The sequence below is a fragment of the Pinus tabuliformis genome, chromosome 2_2 (assembly GCF_031772625.1).
Source record: "Pinus tabuliformis cultivar Carrire ecotype Pingquan chromosome 2_2, CPIR1, whole genome shotgun sequence".
NCBI classification, from domain to species: Eukaryota; Viridiplantae; Streptophyta; class Pinopsida; order Pinales; family Pinaceae; genus Pinus; species Pinus tabuliformis.
Window position 1 is genome coordinate 953,822,026 of NC_142300.1, and position 20,035 is coordinate 953,842,060.

A 20,035-nucleotide genomic window follows, 5' to 3' on the forward strand; every position below is an offset into this window, starting at 1 on the left:
GATTGGAAAGTCAATGCTTTCATGGTTGATGATGCATTGGCTGAAATCAGTGCCTTGAGGTAACTTTAACATTGTCATGATATAACCAAACTTGCATTGTTTTCTAAAAATAGCACACTAAAATGCATTGAATATAGCAGGAGGATCACAGGTTGTGATGTGATCTTATGCGTTTGGCATGTACGGAGGGCTTGGTTAAAAAATGTCAATCGGTTGGCCACTAGTTCCATAAAAGCTAATGAGATGTTTAGTGAGTTAGGTTTCATCATGAAATACAGTCTCAGTTATGAAGTGGAAGATGCAATCAATCAATTTTTTTATCAAATTTGCAGATGAAGAGAAGTTCTTAGACTATTTCAACAAGAATTGGGTCATTGGAGATAAGATTCGTAATTAAACATTTTTTTCGTATTATATGCATTTTTTTCTTCTATAAATGTAATATAATGAGATTGAAATTGTTCTATTTGCAATTAGGTATGTGGGTGAAAGGTTGTCGGGAGTTTCTTCATGCAAATCAAGAGACCAATAATGTTGTTGAGTCATACCATTGTTACCTAAAAACAACATTTCTATCTGATAGAAGGAAAAAATGTGCCCGAAGGATGGATTGGTTATTGCATATGCTACTAACAAAAGTTGAACCTTGTTATCGGTTCAAGGAAATCTTAAAAGAAGAAATATTTCTAAACAACTACAAGAGAGAAAAGTAGCTAGAATCATCAGTGGAACGAGTAAGAAAAATTCTGGATATTGATTGCTGTCCTCATGAGAGCATAACCCGTGCTTATTGGGTGAGAAGTGAGACATATCAAGGTAAGAAATACCTTGTCACCTGGTATCGTACGGATTTTATAACATGTGAATGTTCATGGTCTATCTGTGGAAACATTTGCAAGCATGCCATAAAGGTTAATTGGTTGTATTTCCACCCGGATAATTCAAATCCATTGCTTCATCAGCATGCAGAGGATAACATATGCAATGACCCACCTAAGATGAATATAGAGCCTCAAAACCATGATGTAGATGTCGATGTTACTCTTATGGCCACAAATATTGTTGATGTAGATGTCGAGGCACTTCATTTGGCAAGGGAGGAGTTGTTTAGCTATACACATCTCATTTTAGATAACCCTCCTACTAATTTGACGAACACAATCCAGTTGACTGGTATGCTTAAAAAAATGTTGGATGAAGCCAATAATTTGCACGTTACTGATTTCGACTTCACACCTGGATTGGGTTATCTGATCCATCTTTGAAGAGGAAGAAGAGTTTCCTCAGCCCCACAAAGAAAAGAAGAAGCAACAGAAAAAAAACAATGGTTTGGAAATTGATTTAAATGTTGATCCATCAGAATATGAACCATTTGAGTTTCGATACCTCAATAAGCGAGAACGCCATCGATCAAATAATGACCTGTCTATGGTTCCAGGTTAGTTTCATGTGTTGAATAGAGTCATGGTTTTATATTTAAGTATTTAATCATCACCATTCTTTAACATGTGGTATGTTTATTTTTATAGCAATGCAACAATCCCCAACCATGGCGATAACCCAAGACCAAAGAGAGATGCAAGACCATCCAACTTTACCTCCCATGCCAGGTACATTTGGCACTCTTTCATTGTGTGTGCACATATACCTTGATGCTCTAGCATTATTTGCGATAATGTTTGACACTTTTCTAGGTAACTATAGAATAAGTGGAGAAGCATCATCTTCTACCATGATAGATCATTTATGGAAGGACTTCAACTCTAGTGGGAATCAATGAGGTATGCACAAAGAATAGATAAGTTAGGTTTTCATGGCCTTGTCAGGTGGGTTGCCCTTTTTCATATGATAAGTATATTTATGTTTTCCTATTGTTATGTTGTTATGAAAATACCTTTTTCATAATCTATTCATGGTCACTGAAAAATTAGGATTGCCAAATGTGGTCTTTGTGAGTGCTTATGTTTCTTCCCATGCATTTCTCACTGAAACAAAGTTCAGTCGTCAACACCTTTCCCCCACTAAGGTGTTAATTGTATTTCCTATGCCAAAGTCATGGGCTTTACGTGCCTTTTTATGCTTGTTCATGGTTGAGGAGAAGGACCATCATATGGGTTCATTGCTCATGCTGTTATTTTTTCCCTATCCATCATGCTGGCTGTCAGATATAATCTCTTTACTTATTTATGTTCACACAACATATTTGATTTTTATACTTAAACATGTAGTTACTATGTTCTCATACCTATGTTCATGGTTCGGTGTTTATTAGATTTATAGATCTTTATATTTTACATCTTTATAAATTTATGGTTAGATGGTTAAAGGCCAATGAGGTTTGAACCTTATCATTGCGTTTTTTGTTGTTGGATTTTTGATTCCTTGCCTCCAGTCAGAGATCTCATTGGATTTTCATGATTTCATCAAGCTGATTTTGCCTTCATGGAATAGTATATGATAGCGTAGTAGATTGTTATGCTATTTTGAACATTCCCTCTTCATGATTTGTTGATGTTCACTGAACGTTGTTCTGTCCTTTTATGCCTGCAATAAAGTGTTAACTGTCCTATTGCCCAAATCAACGTCGATTGTTATCTTTTAGTTGTGTGTTCAGTGAAAGTGTTTATTTAGATCTTGTGTGCTCGTGTATATATGCATGTTGAAGTTCCTGGTCACATATAGTTTATGGTCTACTAGGATAATGATGGTGTTGATTAATTTTCAAAATTTTAACGTGGATGCTCTTTTTTTTCAAGTTGTTCTATAGTTCTGCTTCCAACCAAGATTGTCCATGCATTGAACCTCAATGTGGAAGACATAAATTCTCAGCCAAGCACACAATGTGGTCTTTTTCCAAGCACACAATGTTTATCTATACAAATATTTTTTGTTGTAAAACGCATCATGGAAGTGATGGTCATGGTTGAAGGCTTGTATTTTATCTAGTCCATGGTTTTCCAACTTCCAGTTGTACAGCAATTGATAAAGTTGTGATAGATTAATTTATCTTTTGTATAAGCATCATTACATGAAATGATGCTCTAGAAGCACGAGGGAAGTATTATTCAATACTGTGGTAGTTTCCACAGTCTTGAGGAAACAGTTATAGCATTTTGTAATAAATTGAATATAAGGAAATCCATTGCAGTGAATTTCTTGCTAGCAATCTGTTATACTTCCAAACTTTTGATGTTCAACTCCACTCCATTTTGGTATCTTCCTTTTTATGTCAGTAAAGCAGATCCGTTGCAATCACCATACTTATCATTCCAATGGTAACCCCTTTAAATTATTAATTAACCAATTTAAGCTAATAAGGAAGATCCTTGCAAGTGTCCACTCTATTCCATCTATGTTCCTCAAACATGCCAATGAAAACACTGATTCATTCTTTGAAATCTGCTACCTTCACCGTATTTCCGTTGTTGATCAAATTGTTTTTTGATGCATATAGTAATGACAATATTCCTATACCCACCTATCCCTGATAGTTGAAAGGGCTTAGGCATTTTCTAGGAAATACAAAATCCCATGTTACATTACACTTTATAAATGTTCCAAGAATTTTTGTCCTTGCTCATTTCCCTTAACATAATTTATAAAATTTGACAGCATTTAAAAATATCGATGGGGTTCAATTATTTGAAACAAAGTTTTAGGTTCTAGAATTCCACAGAAGGTATATTTAATGAGCTTTTTTCATCATTTTTTTATATTCTGGAGTACCCAAAAATGTGACATTTATGTTGGATTCATTCTGAATCCAAATGAATCCATCTTCCCCAGAATAATTAGTCTCGGGGAAATCATAGACATCTCTGCATTATCATGAATTTGAAATGGCTTAGGCCTAGAAATGGCATTGGTTCTAATAGAATTTTTAAACTTTGCCATGCCCACAGTGCACAATAGACAAGTAGAATCCCCAAATATATGGATCCTGTGATCTAATCACTTCCAGAATTGTAAAACTCTTAGCCACTTCATAAAAGCAGAGTCTAACTGTTCTATGTGTTTACCCTTTTATAGGCATATTTTCTGGTCATTTACAATATGCTAGTTGTAGGATCCAAATACAAATCCATCATACTAAACCCATCTTTTAAGCTGCAATTTGTACAGCAGATTTAGATTCAGTGTAATACGAAAAGATATTGATGGAGAAAATGATAATGGTATTTAATTATTCATGTCCATTTTCAAGACTCAAAACTAAAACTACATGCCTGGAATATCCATGAAATCTGCCCAGAGCATCCCTGAAATGGCCAGCAAGTCCCTGAGTCCCTGATGAAGTTCTCAGCAGTTTGTGTACATTTACTAGGGCTCCCCAAGTGCCTGAAATGCCAGAACAGTGGGTAACCGGTTTTTTTTAAGGGGGGCGGGCAGGTCCCTGTTCAACATAATGATTAAGCTATTAATTCTTTCAATGAGTTTAGATGTCAACCAAAATTTGTTTAGAGATTCTGGAACAACTCTTGTTGCTCAAGAAGCTAAGCATCACTGTTAGACCATTTGTAAACAAGGGGTATCTCAACCAACCTATGAGGATGCTCTTTTAGAACCATGTCTTCATCGAATGCGGTGACACAACTTCGTAGAGGAATTTCATATCTCCTTTCACTATTAGCTTCTGATATCTTCTTTCAATGCCTAACTTCATACCCATAAGGAGGCCTTTTGTGACTTCACTACAACAAAGCCAGCGATTAGCGTCCCTTTTTACTTCTTTTTTTGCATCTAGAGCCCATTTTTGGTGCTATTTGCATCCATTTATCAAATATGGTGCAAAACTTGACACAAAATTTGCATCAAGTTTTGCACCAAATCTTACACCAAGTTTAGCACCAAGTATTGCAATAGGTTTTGCACCACGTTTTGCACCAAATTTTATGCCAAGTTTTGTGTCATCCTTTACACCAGGTTTTGCATCAAGTTTGGCACCTAATTTTGTTTGACATACTTTTGCATCCTCATTTGCATCCACTTTTTGCACCTACACTTGCATCAACTTTTGCATCGACTTTCGCATCCTTTTTTGCATCCTTTTTTAAATCATTTTTTGCATCCATTTTTTCATCCATTTGTGCATCCCTTTTGCGCCAAGTTTTACATCGTGTTTTATGTCTAGTTTTGCATAAAATTTTGCATCTACTTTTGTTGCATCCACTTTGCCCTCTTGTTTGGCATCCATATTTACATCCTCTTTTGCATCTATTATTGTACCCACTATTGCATCTAATATTTTTGTACCACAATTAGCGCCTAGTTTGGCACCTCCTTTTGCACCCACTTTTGATTATAATTTTGCATCCACGTTTGCATCCTCATTTGCGTCTAGGTTTTCATCAACTACTACATCTATTTTTGCATCCCTTTTTGTATCCAATTTTGGACCGGGATTTGCATCGGGTTTTGTGTCTCGTTTTGCATCTACTTTTGCATCGACTTCTATTGCATCCACTTTTGCACACAATTTTGCATCCACTGTTGCACCCATTTTAAATTTCACTTTTTGCATCCCTTTTTACATCTTCATTTGCATCATACTTTGATTCTTTTTTTGCATCTATCATTACATCCACTTTTGTTATGCCACAATTTGCACCATGTTTTGCACTCACTGTTGTATCCACGTTTGCTTCCAATTTTGCATCCATGTTCACATCCTCTTTTGCATCAAATATTGCATCTATTTTTGCATCCACTTTTATGTCAGGTTTATGCATTGGGTTTTGCATCTCGTTTTGTATCTACTTTTGAATCTACTTACATTATATCCATTTTTTGCATCCAATTTTGTTTTTCCTGTTGCATCAATGTTTGCTTCCACTTTTACATCCATTTTTGCATCTTATTTTGCATATTTTTTGTCTATTGTTACATCCACTTTTGTTGCACCATATCTTGCGCCTACCATTGCAACCACATTTTCTTCCACGTTTGCATCCCCTATTGCATCCAATTTTGTTTCATCCATTTTTTCATATACTTTTGTTTCCGTTGTTGCATCCACATTTGTTTCACCACAATTTGTGCCAAGTTTTACACCTGCCATTGGACCCATGTTTGCTTCCACTTTTGCCTTCATGTTTGCATCCAAGTTTGCATTGACAACTGCATCTACTTTTGCATCCACTTTCGTGTCAGGTTTTTCATGTTGTTGTGCATCTACTTATGTTGTATCCACTTTTCATCCAATTTTACTTCTATTGTTGCCCCCATTTCTATGTTCGCTTTTGCATCCCTTTTCCAACACTCATCATATTTTCTGCATTGATGATATTCCTTATGGCATTGACAATTATGAACAATTGATGACAATGTCAATAATATTGACAATGATGAAAATGAAGATGATGGCGATGACATGAACTGTGATTATGATGATAAAGACGATAGAGGTTACAATGACAATGATGATGATGGCAATGATTATGATGATGACGATGCTAATGACGTTGGCGAATCTTCCCAATTTTAGATGATGTCATTGTCATAATCATAAGCATTATCTTTGGTGTCATGATCATCATTTTCATCTAGGTCATCATCAAAAACAATAATGGCATGAATGATGATGATGCATGATTGCAACAATGTCGATAGAAATTACATTAATGATGATGATGGGGATGATAAAAATGACAATGACGATGATAATGGTGGTGATGATGATCATCATCGATCATCTGTCAAAAATAGAGTTGTTATTTCTCTTACGTATATCAATGTTTCCTAAACAACCCTTTTCTAGCACTGATCACATTTTTTGGGTTGGTGATATTTCTTACATCTACAATTATGAACAATTGCAAACAATGTCCATAATTATGATGATGATGGCATGAATGGTGATTATGATGATAATGTAATGATGGCAATAACAATGACAAGGATGATGGTGATGATGATGACAATGATTATGATAATGAGAATGACCTTACAATCTTATGGATTCGTGAACAATTACTAGTTTCAATACCATCTTCTGGATACGTATTACTATCATACTTTTTAAATTTTCTGTCTCTCTTGAGGTATCTTACTATAATGGTGTTGTCAACACTAGAAAGATATCTTGTTGTAATGGTGGTTCTAATGTTAGCACTAGCAAAGTTTAGTAGGGAGGATGCTACTACAAGAGGAATTCCTTCTAAGTGACTATGGCATTCAAAATGAGGCTTTATGGGCTGCTTGTTAACACATGTTCTCATGCTCATATAAAATTAATGTGAAAAGTTGCTTTAATTGGTTCCCATGCATAATTGATATTGATAATGGGGTGGTATAAAATTGTAATGGGCATATCCATTAGTTAGTTATGATGGGTCAACAACATTGAAACCATCCAAGTGACATTTCACCTTGGAACAATCGTCGCTCATGCGAAAACACGAAGTTTATGTAAATGAAAGTTGTGATTGTAGTGGAATTAAAACCATCGAGAAATATCAAAGAAGACGCTGCCTACCAGTTTTGAAAGACAACCAAGGCATTGAACAACTATTTGCGTTAGGATGTAGTGAGGGAATCGAAGGAAATTTGGCAGCCCTAAGTTTCCATTACTATTGCCAATCACACATTCAATAGTAACCATAAAAGGTAGTCACATATAAACAGAACCTCAAGGTGTTGACAGTCAGAATCTATTGTAATAACTTTGACATATATATAGTTTTGTGTTTAGATGAGAATGAAGTGGGCTTCATCCAGGGTTCGGCTCAATCCTCGTCCATTCCATGCAGTGGTGTTTAATTCGCCAAGCAAGAGAATATTACGTGAGTGTTCAGAGTTAAGTCAACAGAAATCAAGGACGTGTGATTGTCAAATTATTGCTCCTCCCTTATGATTGAGCGCTTGATGCGATGGTCATTATCCTTGGGTGATACTTTTATTCCCCATTTTCTATTGAAAAAGTAGCGTTTTTCTGTTCGATTATGATAGGATTGGATGAACGCCGGTTTGGGTGGATGTAGACCCATGTTTTTTTGTGGTGATCTTCAAATGTCTTGAGGATAAGAAAAAAATCCTTGACCAAGGTCCATGGTTTTGGGGATGAGTTGGTCTTCTAGTGAAGCCATGGTTTCCCAACTTCAATCCTCTCACTATGTTGCCGATGACTACTCTAGTATGGGTAAGATTCCCAGTTTTCCCATTCACTTTACCCATCTAGATCTCTTAGAAAAAGTGGGAAATTTTATTGGAAGATTCGTCAAAGTAGACAGGGAAAGACTTTTGAAAGGCATTTTCACCTATGTTTGCCTATGTGTTTAGGTAGATCCCAATGAAGTTTTGCGAGATAAAATTGAGCTCAAGTGGATGGGAATTGTGTATTCCCAACCCCTGGACTATGAAAATACAACTTTTTGATATAGGAATTACCAACAAGATAGACACCTTCAAACTGTCTGTCCCTTTCCAATAGGGGCTTCCTCCTTACACTCATCTAAGAACTCTAGCTACAGTTGGAGGGATATTAAGGAAAGAGAGGGATCCAAAATGTAACACCCCTCCCTTGTGTGTCAAACTTTGCAAACCTAAGCTGAGAAAAGCTAGGTATGATGTGTAATATAAAAAGTAAATACATTATTAATAAATTAATCACTTGGAAAAGCGAGACACCAAGAGATGAGATTCTTGCCAAATCACATTGGTGAATGGGAAAGGATAATTCTTTCATGGTAAAGCTTCTCTATTTAATTCTAGATAAGTTGGATGGATTGGAGATAAATATCCATTGAGAAAAACATAAAAGTTGTGCGGGAGAGAAAGGCAATCTTCTATGAGGAAAATCCTCATGGGAGAGAAAGGTGAGCTTTTATGAGATAAGCCTACGCAAATGGATAAAAAGATCCATAAAAGCGAGACACCGCTAATGGAAACCATATCATGAAATAAGGTATTAAATACCCATTGCATAGATCAATTGGAGGCGGTTGATCCATGGCAAGAACCTCGACTCGATGGTGAACTGAAGAGTCATTTCTAGGTTGGGTAACGGTGCTCTGTTTTCCAAGTGTCATTCTCTCTTTTGATCTAGTTTGACTCACTTGCGTGGATTGTTCTGTATGTTGGTTTCTTACCCTCTATGTTATAAACTCCTCAGCATATGAGAGAATTTTCTTGAGTTTTAAATGCACTGCATGTGGCGTTAATGAGATGATTTTATGGATGCTCGCATATGAACAATCATGGTTTGCAATCGCATAAACATTGCCCCAGAATCGATCCACGAGCCACCAGATCTCTCTCTGCACGACTTCCAACAGTTCATCTGCGTTTCTTCGTGGTCAAAACGATTTCAGAAAAGGTATTTTTCTGCAAGAGAGTGCTAAAATTGCAAAGCGCCATTATTTTCGTGTCGCCGTCATGAATCCTCTACGCCTTGTCCTAATGAAATTATTTAGAGTTCTTGATTGGAAAAATTTGCCATATTTCAACTTTCTGGAAATATTTCATTAAATAAGCTACCGTATTATCTAAAATAAATCTGAAGAAAGAGGCCGTGCTCAAAACAATGTTTTAAGCAGCAAATTTCACAAGGGTTATTTCTGGTTCAGTTATTCTGAGCTTTCAATGGAAAATTTTGACTCTATTTTGGCTTACAGGAAAGATTTCATAAACTAACGCTCTCTATAAATGGATTAGACAAGGTTGTGCTCAAAATTTTGTTTAAAAGATGGCAGAGTTTGGGAAGAAGTTCTTTAAGTTAATGGATCAGCATTCAGATGCATTTCGAGTGGTTTGATTGAATGATTTCTGTCTCAGTTCCGCACATTTAAAAGTTTTGGAGAATGGGAATTGATAATTCTGGTATTTGATGGTGTTCTATTCAAATTACACAGAAGAAGATAGAAAGCTAGGGCTCACAACCCCTACCTAAGAAATTCTAGTATTTGATGGTGTTCCCCCGACCAACCAATTGTTAGGCTCACAACCCGGCTAGGCAAGGTCAAGTTTAGGAACAACCTAGCTAGGCGAAGTGAGAGAGTACCGTAGTTAAGCGTTGCAGGGTCAAAGAGAGAAGGTGAAGGGTTGGATGCCTCACCGATCAATGGGCTAAAGTAGGGGTTGGGTGCTTTGTCAAGCCCCCCCCCCCGCTTCTTATTCACCAGTGTCGTGTCGAGAGCAAGGAACATTCTGGCAAATTCAATATTAAGCATCAATCTGCGATGAAACAGGGGATTCCTCTATAATCGGCTATGGGCTTATCTAGAAGGGCACCTCCTGGCCTTATGACTGGCATCTACACCTCCTTCCTTCCATATTCTAAGGTCAATGGTGAAGTGGGTCTAATCTCTTGCTATGGAACTTCATGCATGGACAAGGAATCAATATCTACCTACTATGCCAAGGGGACTATTAGAAGGGTACTAAATAGGACTAAAGACTATTGGCTATTGGAATGGCTAAGTTATACTAGATCTAGATCTTTATCTCGGTAGAGAAGAGAGTAAAGAAGTGAAACGTAGAGATGCGAGTATCATATGTCTAGACGAGTATAATATGTATAGAGCTCGAAGAGAATGAAATTCTCTGAGAGCTGGCCATGGCTCAAAGAGCCTCTTTTTAGTTGTTGAATTTAGTGTCGACTACTTTCTCCTTTCCCTTATTTCCTCTCTCTTATTCTTTTTTCTTTTCTCCTTTCTCTTATTCCCCTGTCCTTTCCCCCCTCTCCCTACCTGTACCCCACCCTCGCCCGGACGGCCCTCAAGCGTGCCTTCCCCTATCCTCGCCCTATGATTGCTTACCGCTTATCTTTTTTCTTGAACTCGTACCTTTGATGGCTCCTCTGGAGAGCGTTCCGTTCTCCTGCGGTGCCGCCCCTTACCTCTTTCAAAGTAAGATAGACTTCTTTCTTCAAACAAGTAACAGTTGTTCGAAAAAAAAGAACAACCAACAACACCCAAAGTACTCATACCGACTTTCTCTCCTACCGAACCGAAGCAAAGCGTAGGTAACCGACTTTCTTTCTCTCGATACGACAACCGAAGCGAAGCGTAGGTAACCGACTTTCTTTCTCTCCTACCGAAGGTAACTACCAAAGGTAGGCATTCATCTACCGAAGGGAGGACGACAGTAACTGACTTTCTTTCTCTCGATAAGACAACACAACTACCAAAGGTAGGCATTCTTTCCGGCATCTTTCCAACTCTTGCTCTTACCTCTCTTTCCAAAGGAAGGAAGGGGGGTGTGGGGGGAAGGAAGGATCAGCTTCCTTCCCACCGCCAATGAAGGAAGGGGGTTGTAAGGAAAATATTATTAGTGCCAAATGAAAATTTATGTTAGGGATGCTTTCACATAGTTAGTTTTGTAATTATTATAAACATCACATACATAACAACCACAAATAAAAAAAGTATGTAATATATAAGAACAAAACTAATGAAGTTGTTAGTACTAAAATGAGGCATATACTATCACATGTAATCTTAGATATACTTAGTGTGAAACACCATGACATCAATGTCTGAGCAATTTGTAAATGTGCAACAAGGGCTCAATAGGGGGCTAATATTTATTTGATAGTCACGTTCTTGGCTTTGTTGCTTCATTTGAAGGAAGGAGGACACTATTGAATTATTTCAATTACATGGTTCACACCTTCCAAGTATTAGTTAAGTTGCCTAAAAAGGTTCCTAACACAAGTGATCAATGCAAATATCACCCATAGGCTACTTTTGTTCACAAAACTTAACTCTCCCACTTTATTTTTGTAAAGACCCACTAATTCAAGTGTAGCCATGCTAGTTGATGCACAACCTCATGTGCACCAGAAAACATCCCATAACCAACCTCCTCGAACCAAGCTTACTCTTCCACTCCTAACACCAAAATGTGCAACACTTATCATAGGGTCCAAGGGGTATTGTCCTTGGTGGCCTCTCATCAATATTGATAACTAGGGTTGAAATGTCACACCCCATGCTTGTGAAACATCTACATCATTTGGCACATTGAATTCCATCCATGCACACCAAGTTCTAATATGCATGCATGCTTATCCTCTATCTGCTTATATTTAGGAATGCCAACCATGACATAACCATTACAATATCTTTCTTCTTATTCTTCTTCTTCTTATTACTATAGAAAAAAAGGACCCTTTTGTTATTCACGAGGAAGAAAAAAAGCACAAACATTGACAAAAAGATTGTAACTTCTGTCATTACAATGGGTTGCCAGAAGACAAGGCATCACGACCCAGAAGAAGAGAAAAAGAAGTTGTTGTAAAACCAGGGTTTTACAATTTTTTTCTTCTTTTGCAAATTATAAGACTGACTAGAAATGACAATAGCATGCAACCAAAAATTGTAGAAAGTGTATTATACAACCACGAAGAGGGCCCTACTATGAGAAAAATGAAGACAGTGACTAGAAATGACATTAGCCTGTAACCAAAAATTCCCGAAAGTGTATTATACAACCATGAAGAGGCCCCTGTCAAGAGAAAAAGAAAGAAAGACATTGTATTTGAGGTTAATTGAAAGTTGAATGTAGACTCACTTGAAATTTATAGTAAGCTAGTTGATAACTAATTGAAAATTTGACTTAAAGCTGATCCATATTAGTATATGGGCATCGAATGAGAACTTTGAACTGGGTTGCCAACTAATTCATCATAATATATGTAACCTGTCTCCAGACAAATAATTCTTTTTTAGAGAGAATCTACAGTTGTATTTAGCTCCCTATGGATGTGATGGAAATTGATTTCCTAGAAGTGGTTCTTTAACTCCACAATTTTGCTTTTCCAGGAGGATAAACTTATAACTTCCAACTATGCTTTACTGTCATTTTTTTTGGCTCCATTACAATATTTGTATGTCAACAACATGGCACACTACAACCAAGAAGATGAACAATTACATCATTAAGAGTTACAAAACCATCTTGCCATCGAATAACCAACATTAATTAAACAACCATTTAACAACATAATAGCAATTACAATATATATATATATATATATATATATATATATATATATATATAAATATATATCTATATATATATATATATATATATATATATATATATATATATATATATATATATATATATATATATCACATTACACGTATAAATACCGCATTTCAATAGAAGTTAGATGAATTGCGCTAGTCCCAAAGTTTTGCTTTGACTTGAAATTAAACTCTTCTTCACTTTGTGATTTTTGTGTTATCCACTAGCATAGACCCATCTTAAATATAGATATAATATGAGCGGAGAGGGACCCAATTTCTTCATTGGCAATTATTTTTTATGAGCAAACATTATTTAAATGTTTTGTATTTTTTGTTTTTGTTTGTGTTTTTGTTTTTGTTTTTGTTTTTGTTTTTTTTATTTTTTTATTTTTAATTTATTTTGGCCGACACTAGCAAAATTTCAACTTTGATGATGGACAAACATCGTTGTAACCATACTAGGCTGTAGAGTGAGCTTGGCATATTCATATTATTTTCATCCTCAACATTGAGGATTGTGTAAATCTTAGTGGAACATGCCCTTGGAATGATGGACAAACATGGTTGTAACCATACTAGGCTGTAGAGTGAGCTTGGCATATTCATATTATTTTCATCCTCAACATCGAGGATTGTGTAAAGCTCAGTGGAAGATGCCCCTTAGAATAGTTTTGATGCCCCCAAAATGACTTCCATTCTCAACCCCTCCCCATGACATTTGAACTTAAGACCTCATAACAACTAAACCCCATACAAACCAACTACCCTACAACTTATCATGGATCAACCACAACAATACTTATTATAATAATTTAAAACCAATATTTCATATTACTTTTCCATATTTATCTCATTTACAAACCCCTCAACCCCATCCCATTATTATTACAATAAACACAATAATATATCACAGAGGAAAGAGTTCAAAATTGCGAAAACAAAAAACGCACAACAACCTCTGATCCCAACATGACAACATGAATGAAGTAGGCCTCTCATGTTGGAGATGATTTAGGAGTTATTCCATGGCCTTCTCTCCCTTTGAAACCCCCCAACCATCCCTGTAATAATTTATTATATTATCTTTAACGATGCTACTTTTACTCTCAATCTTTAACAGCTACCGGCCTTCCCTCTTCAAAACCCTTATATAGAGTGTTTTCTCTCCATCGACCTCAAAAACCCTGTTTTCTCTTCGTCGACCTCTTTGCCCTTTGCCTTCGAAGCATTTTTGCACAGTTAAATCCTTTGTCCAAAATCCTCGGGGTTTCGCATTCGTGTCTGATATTGGGCGAGTTTCTGGCATATTTTGGATCCATCGATTTCATTCGAGGCCTCCCTCTGTGCACTATCCGGTATTGGGATGGCTGGAACTCAGGAGGATCCTGTTCTTACACGGGCAGTAGATGACGATTCGAGAGAGAACGAGGATGATGCCGGAAAGGAAGAGGACACTGGAGCTCAGGTTGCACCCATTGTTAAGCTTGAGGAGGTTACTGTCACCACGGGCGAAGAAGAGGAGGATGTCCTTCTTGACATGTAAATTTCTTAATCCATGGCTATTTCATGATTTTGTTTTGAAAGTTCTTTTCATGGCCTTAGAGATGGATGTAGAAACACTGTTGCAGTTGCCACAAACGCCCAATAGCTTGTAATCCAAGGTGACTTAACAGGGCTTTCTTTATAGGCCCAAAAATCAATGGCCCTTCTCAGTAAAGTAGGGAGCATATGTATCTTGGCCTCACCTGCACAGTGTCTGCCATAGAACTTAAACGCCTACATCATTTCATAAATTTTCCTTTGTCGAAGGTGAGATCTACCTCCCCAGATGAATGCTTGAACTTCATTATTTACTTTAATCAAGACTATTAGTTTCCTAATCCTCAAGGATCAATTTTTTGTAACAGTGGGTTTATAAAAATCTAATCCCCAAGGATCCATTTTTTGTAACAGTGAGTTTATAAAAGCATAACCTTAGAGATGGATGTAGAAACACTGTTGCAGTTGCCACAAACGCCCAATAGCTTGTATTCCAAGGTGATGTAACAGGGTTTTCTTTATAGGCCGAAAAATCAATGGCCCTTCTTAGTAAAGTAGGAAGCATATGTATCTTGGCCTCACCTTCACAGTGTCTGCCATAGAACTTAAACGTCTACATCATTTCATAAATTTTCCTTTGTCTAAGGTGAGATCTACCTCCCCAAATGAATGCTTGAACTTCATTATTTACCTTAATCAAGCTAAATCCCCGTCTCTCTTTTAACCTGGTTGCTTTTGCTAAATAGTAGCATTGGCCAGCTGCAGAGCATGGCAGACAGCCAGACAGACTTGCATATGCATGTACACATGCAAACATGGGTTTGTTGGAGTTACACCATTACATCCTAGAAGAAAGTCCAAAGCCTAATTAATGGAAACAAGATCTTCCACAAACAGGCTACTGCACAATGTAAAACAACACGTGGAGCGACATTTGTCCCTAATCATGGGCTTATGTTGCTAGTGCAATGAAACCAACATCACCAGTAATCCTTGCAAGAGCACATTCCATCCTTGAAATAATGAAAACGGTTTGCATCTCTCATGTAAATTTCTCGCATAGCAATCTTGGAGATGAGCTTGGTAACACTATGGCAGTTGCCACAAATGCGCAGGTTTTTTGTAATCCAAAGTGGGGTTCCAGGGCTTGTGCTTATTAGCCCAAAAGCAAGGGCCAGCTTCTCACTGTGAGTAGACAACATACTTTCCTTCACCTCCTCCTCCACATCATGTAGTACAAAATTTGTATCTGGAACATACCCCACTGCCTCCATCTTCCTTTCCAAAGTCTCCAGCATCTCATAAATTTCCTCTGATTGAGGGTGTGATCTGTCTCCCATGACAAATGCATCAACCCTATTATTTACCTCAGTACAGCTGTAACCTGGAGTCTTTTTAACCGCTCTGTCCTTCATCATTGTTCTTACCCTTGCTACATCTCCCCATCCGCCAGCTGCAGCATAGATGTTTGCCAGCAGTACATAACATCCAGCATTTTTAGGTTCTAACTCGAAAAGTTGCTCTGCTGCATATTGCCCCAGCTCAATATTGCAGTGAACTCTGCATGCTCCAAGCAAAGCACCCCACACACTCGCACCTGGTTCTAAAGGCATGGTTTTAATCAAGTCCCATGCCTCATGTAGATGCCCAGCTCGGCCAAGGAGATCAACCATGCATGCATAATGCACTACCCTGGGAACAATGCAATAATATTGAACCATAGAATTGAAATATTGTCTGCCCTCAAGCACCAGGCCTGAATGGCTGCATGCAGACAAAAGAGAAACAAAGGTGATGTGGTTTGGCAGTATGCCCGTCATCTGCATTTGGTGAAAAAGAGAAATTGCCTCCTCACCAAGACCATGCATTCCATAGGCAGCAATCATTGCACTCCATGATACCACATTTTTTTCAGACATCTGGTCAAACAACTGGTGTGCAACCTCTAAAATGCCACAGTTGGCATATGTGTCAATTAGGGCTGTGACTATAACAAGATTAGAGTTACATCCACCTTTAATTATATAACCATGAATCAACTTACATTGTTTCTGCGATGCTAAATGCGCACATGCCAGGAGCACACTTACCAAAGTGACTGAGTTAGGTTTCACGTCTGCCAGTTGCATCTGATGAAATAGGGCTAAGGCATCAATATTGGGGAAATATACCAGCCTTAAGGCTCATTTTACCACAGTAATTCAAGAGCAGATTTGTAATCAATGACATGAGTGAGCAGTGAACTGATACAAGCACATTTACCACAGTAATCTAGGACAAATTGTTACCATGAATAGTATGTTATCAAGAGTGTAATCACCACAATTAGTCAGTGATGTAATGATGAATTTCCAGCAGTGAAAGGGCCAGAAGTTTGGTACATGACTGAGTTGAAGTAAACAGTTCTGAAGGGTAAAAAGTTCTGACTTATGGGCCAAGTTCTGTTTTTTGAGAGACCAAGTTTATATCCGCATCAAGGCTTTATTTACTCCTGGCTGAGCGTACTCTTATTGAAGGGTCCAAGTTTGAGTTTTCTCTTTGGTGTGAGGGACATATTACAGATTTGGAGGCTGCCTTGAAAACAAACAGGCCGTGATACCTCTGCCTGGGTGTGAGAGCTGATATCATCCTGTTACATGTGCGTACATCTCCCTTATCAGTGCCAAACTATCTCAGATTTACTGGAGGAGTTCTGGACGTGTTGTGGAAGAGAAAGACAGAGATTAGGAGGGTTTTCTTCCAATTTATACTCTGGAATTTTGCAAACAATATAAGACTGTCCACTGCCTTAAGAATTCACTGTGTATTTCAGGTTCTCTTTACCTCTTTTATTTTGTCTGTATGGCTGAATTAAATGTAAGGTCTGTGTCTTCTTAAATCTGATATCAGTCTCTTTCCTATCAGTTTTTATTGTAATTCTGGCCTAATATGTATATCAAAACAGCATGTAGAATATCCTTTATTCGGAAAAGGGATCACTGCTACACCATAAGAAGAGCCACCATTCTATCAATATATTTCCCACTGATATGGACCAGGTTCCTCTTTGAGTCTTTCATTTCTGTGCACTGTACTCTTACTCAATTAAGTACGTAATGTCACTATTCTGATGATATACATTTTTGAGTAATTTACATTGGGGTAAATGTGGTTTATATGGCTGTAATATCTTCATTTCAGCGAGTAAGTTGTGTTGGGTCCTGTGAAACATTGTACCTGAGCTGGAATGTGTTGACGAATATTAATTTGGTGCACTGAACTTATTTAAAATGACTATTTGATGCTAATATTCTTGCTGATATACATTCTGGCCCAGAACTAATTTCTGTCATCTCTTAAGGAGGCCACTTCATTAAAAAGGGGAATTTGTATGTTCGTGGAAATTGTATGAGAACCAATTGGGTAGTCTCACATGCAACTGCACTTAACTAGAGAATCACCTCCCATGCATTCATCTTGGCCTCCCCATAAGCTGAAATAGTAACTCCAATGGATATGGCCAACATATTGGCCTCGGGCTCACCTTTATAGGCTTCTTTCTTCAGGGAAACCACAATCAAATACACAGCAATGGGAATTAGAGGTTTCAGCATTTGAAATAATGATACTGAGAGGAAAACATAGGCAGAATTTGAAAACCAGAGACCCAAAGAATACACTTATCAATACTATGGGTTCAACGAGCTTGAAGACTCTTACAATAGCAACAACCAGTGTTGAGTAGAAGCCCATGTGAATCATGGTGGGACTGATCACACTAAAGTTGTCAAGCAATGGCAACTCCAATGGATATGGCTAACATATTGGCCATGGCCTCACCTTTATAAGATTCTTTCTTCAGGGGAATTGCAATCGAATGCATATCAAATGGGCACAAGAGCTTTCATCATTTGAAATATCGATACTTTGAGAGACATGCACCAAGGGCTGCATCATTTAGGATTTGTACTCAGTTTAGGTGTCATATTCAAGGGGAAGTTGTTATGCTTTCCACCACTTCATAGATTGTTAGAGTGATGAAACAAAAGAGGCTCCCTCTTGAGGCTAGATTATGTCATTCACATCAGCTGTGTTGTTGATGTCCTAGCTCAGCCAGGTCTTGCCAAAACTCTGTTGAGGTTCAAAATTTATTATAAACTGAAATGTCTTCACAAGAATTGACCTCATAAAATGCCATAATCACAAGATATGCCATACATGGTTGTGATTATGGCTCGCAAGACCCTTAGACTTTGAACAATGAGGCTCGCAACATCACTTATGATTATGCACTCTACAATTCTGTGACCAGCTGAATGTCAAGCAATTGAACCGTGATTTAAATCCTATTTTGTCAGCAATAAGTACTATACTTTGTCTTTATTTAGTGTAGAGAACCAAGCACTTATTCTGCTCATCTATAGAAGGGACAATGGTTGTTTGCCTATGAGGTATAAGGAAATCCTATCAGATGTTTTGTATTTTCGTATGGAATCGAATCATACTCCTGCACACTGTAACATTCATATATATCAACCTGTAGAGGCTTTAATAACACCTGGTATTCTGGTTAGTGATTTTATTGGACCTCATGTGCATATCCTACATGCACATGATGGACTATTCATATGTTACATGGTATTATTCTTATTATTTAGGGTGCACATCTTCAGGTGCTCAAGAATGATTACTAGAACAGTCAGTTAATTCTGCAATTTAAAGGATGAAAAAGGAGGTTATAGGAGTCTAGTTTTGGTTCTCATCCACAATGTCACACTAGTTTGCCTGGGCATGGTTCTCATGGTTTAATAGTGACTTGAGGAGTCATAATACCACAGATCACTAAACACGAACATCTAAGGTAGCCCAAGGACAATAGCCATCTTTACACATTAATTAACAGGTCTTACATTAATTATCCTAGGGGGTTTTAATACTTCCAAATGCTTAAAAAACAGTTAGCAGAGCATTCACATTACACATTCCAGCAATCTTTTCTATAAACCAACCAAATGCAGTCAGGAGAGCCCTCCTTTTAAACTATACAACCTTATTGTTAGTATGATCAACCTTATTTTAATATATAGTGTGACAAACCGTATGTGACAGGCAGGTGGAAAACTTTTCTCGCAATTGACTAAGTGACGTCCTGCGAGCCAGACTTGAGACGGAAACCCTCGTTAGAAGTATATGCTTGGCTCTTTTCCAAACAAATGAAGAGTCAATGAGGTTTTGTGTAATCACTTCTGGTATCATATTGGGTTATTGTTAGAAGCGATAATTAGATTCAGATTCTCATCGAGTGAGTTGTTCTGCTTTCTCAATTTGAGAGGGTTTGTTTGGAGGGAAAAACGAAAGAGGACATACAAGAATAGTGAGGGGAAAGATGCAGAGGAAGAGGATTGAGAACATCGCTAGCAGGCAGGCTACATTTTCCAAACGTAGGTGGATTGCTGAAGAAAGCTTACGAGCTCTCGGTGCTCTGCACTGCAGAAGTTGAACTTGTGATTTTCTCCCCAGCAGGAAAGCTCTATGAACTGTTTTTT

At 37.6% G+C, this 20,035-nt stretch overlaps 1 protein-coding gene across 2 annotated transcripts in view; it reads left to right on the forward strand.

Moving 5' to 3' along the window:
* The first annotated feature begins 14,163 nt into the window (after positions 1–14,163).
* Positions 14,164–20,035, forward strand: part of LOC149196370 (ran-binding protein 1 homolog c-like) — a 91,977-nt gene continuing 86,105 nt past the window's right edge. For both annotated transcript variants that reach the window (XR_016254664.1, XM_089405533.1), the window contains exon 1: positions 14,164–14,510. Coding sequence is in view for 1 of the 2 variants with exons in the window: in XM_089405533.1 (XP_089261659.1) it covers positions 14,335–14,510 (176 nt within the window). In the remaining variant the exon portion in view is untranslated. The remainder of the gene's footprint in view (positions 14,511–20,035) is intronic.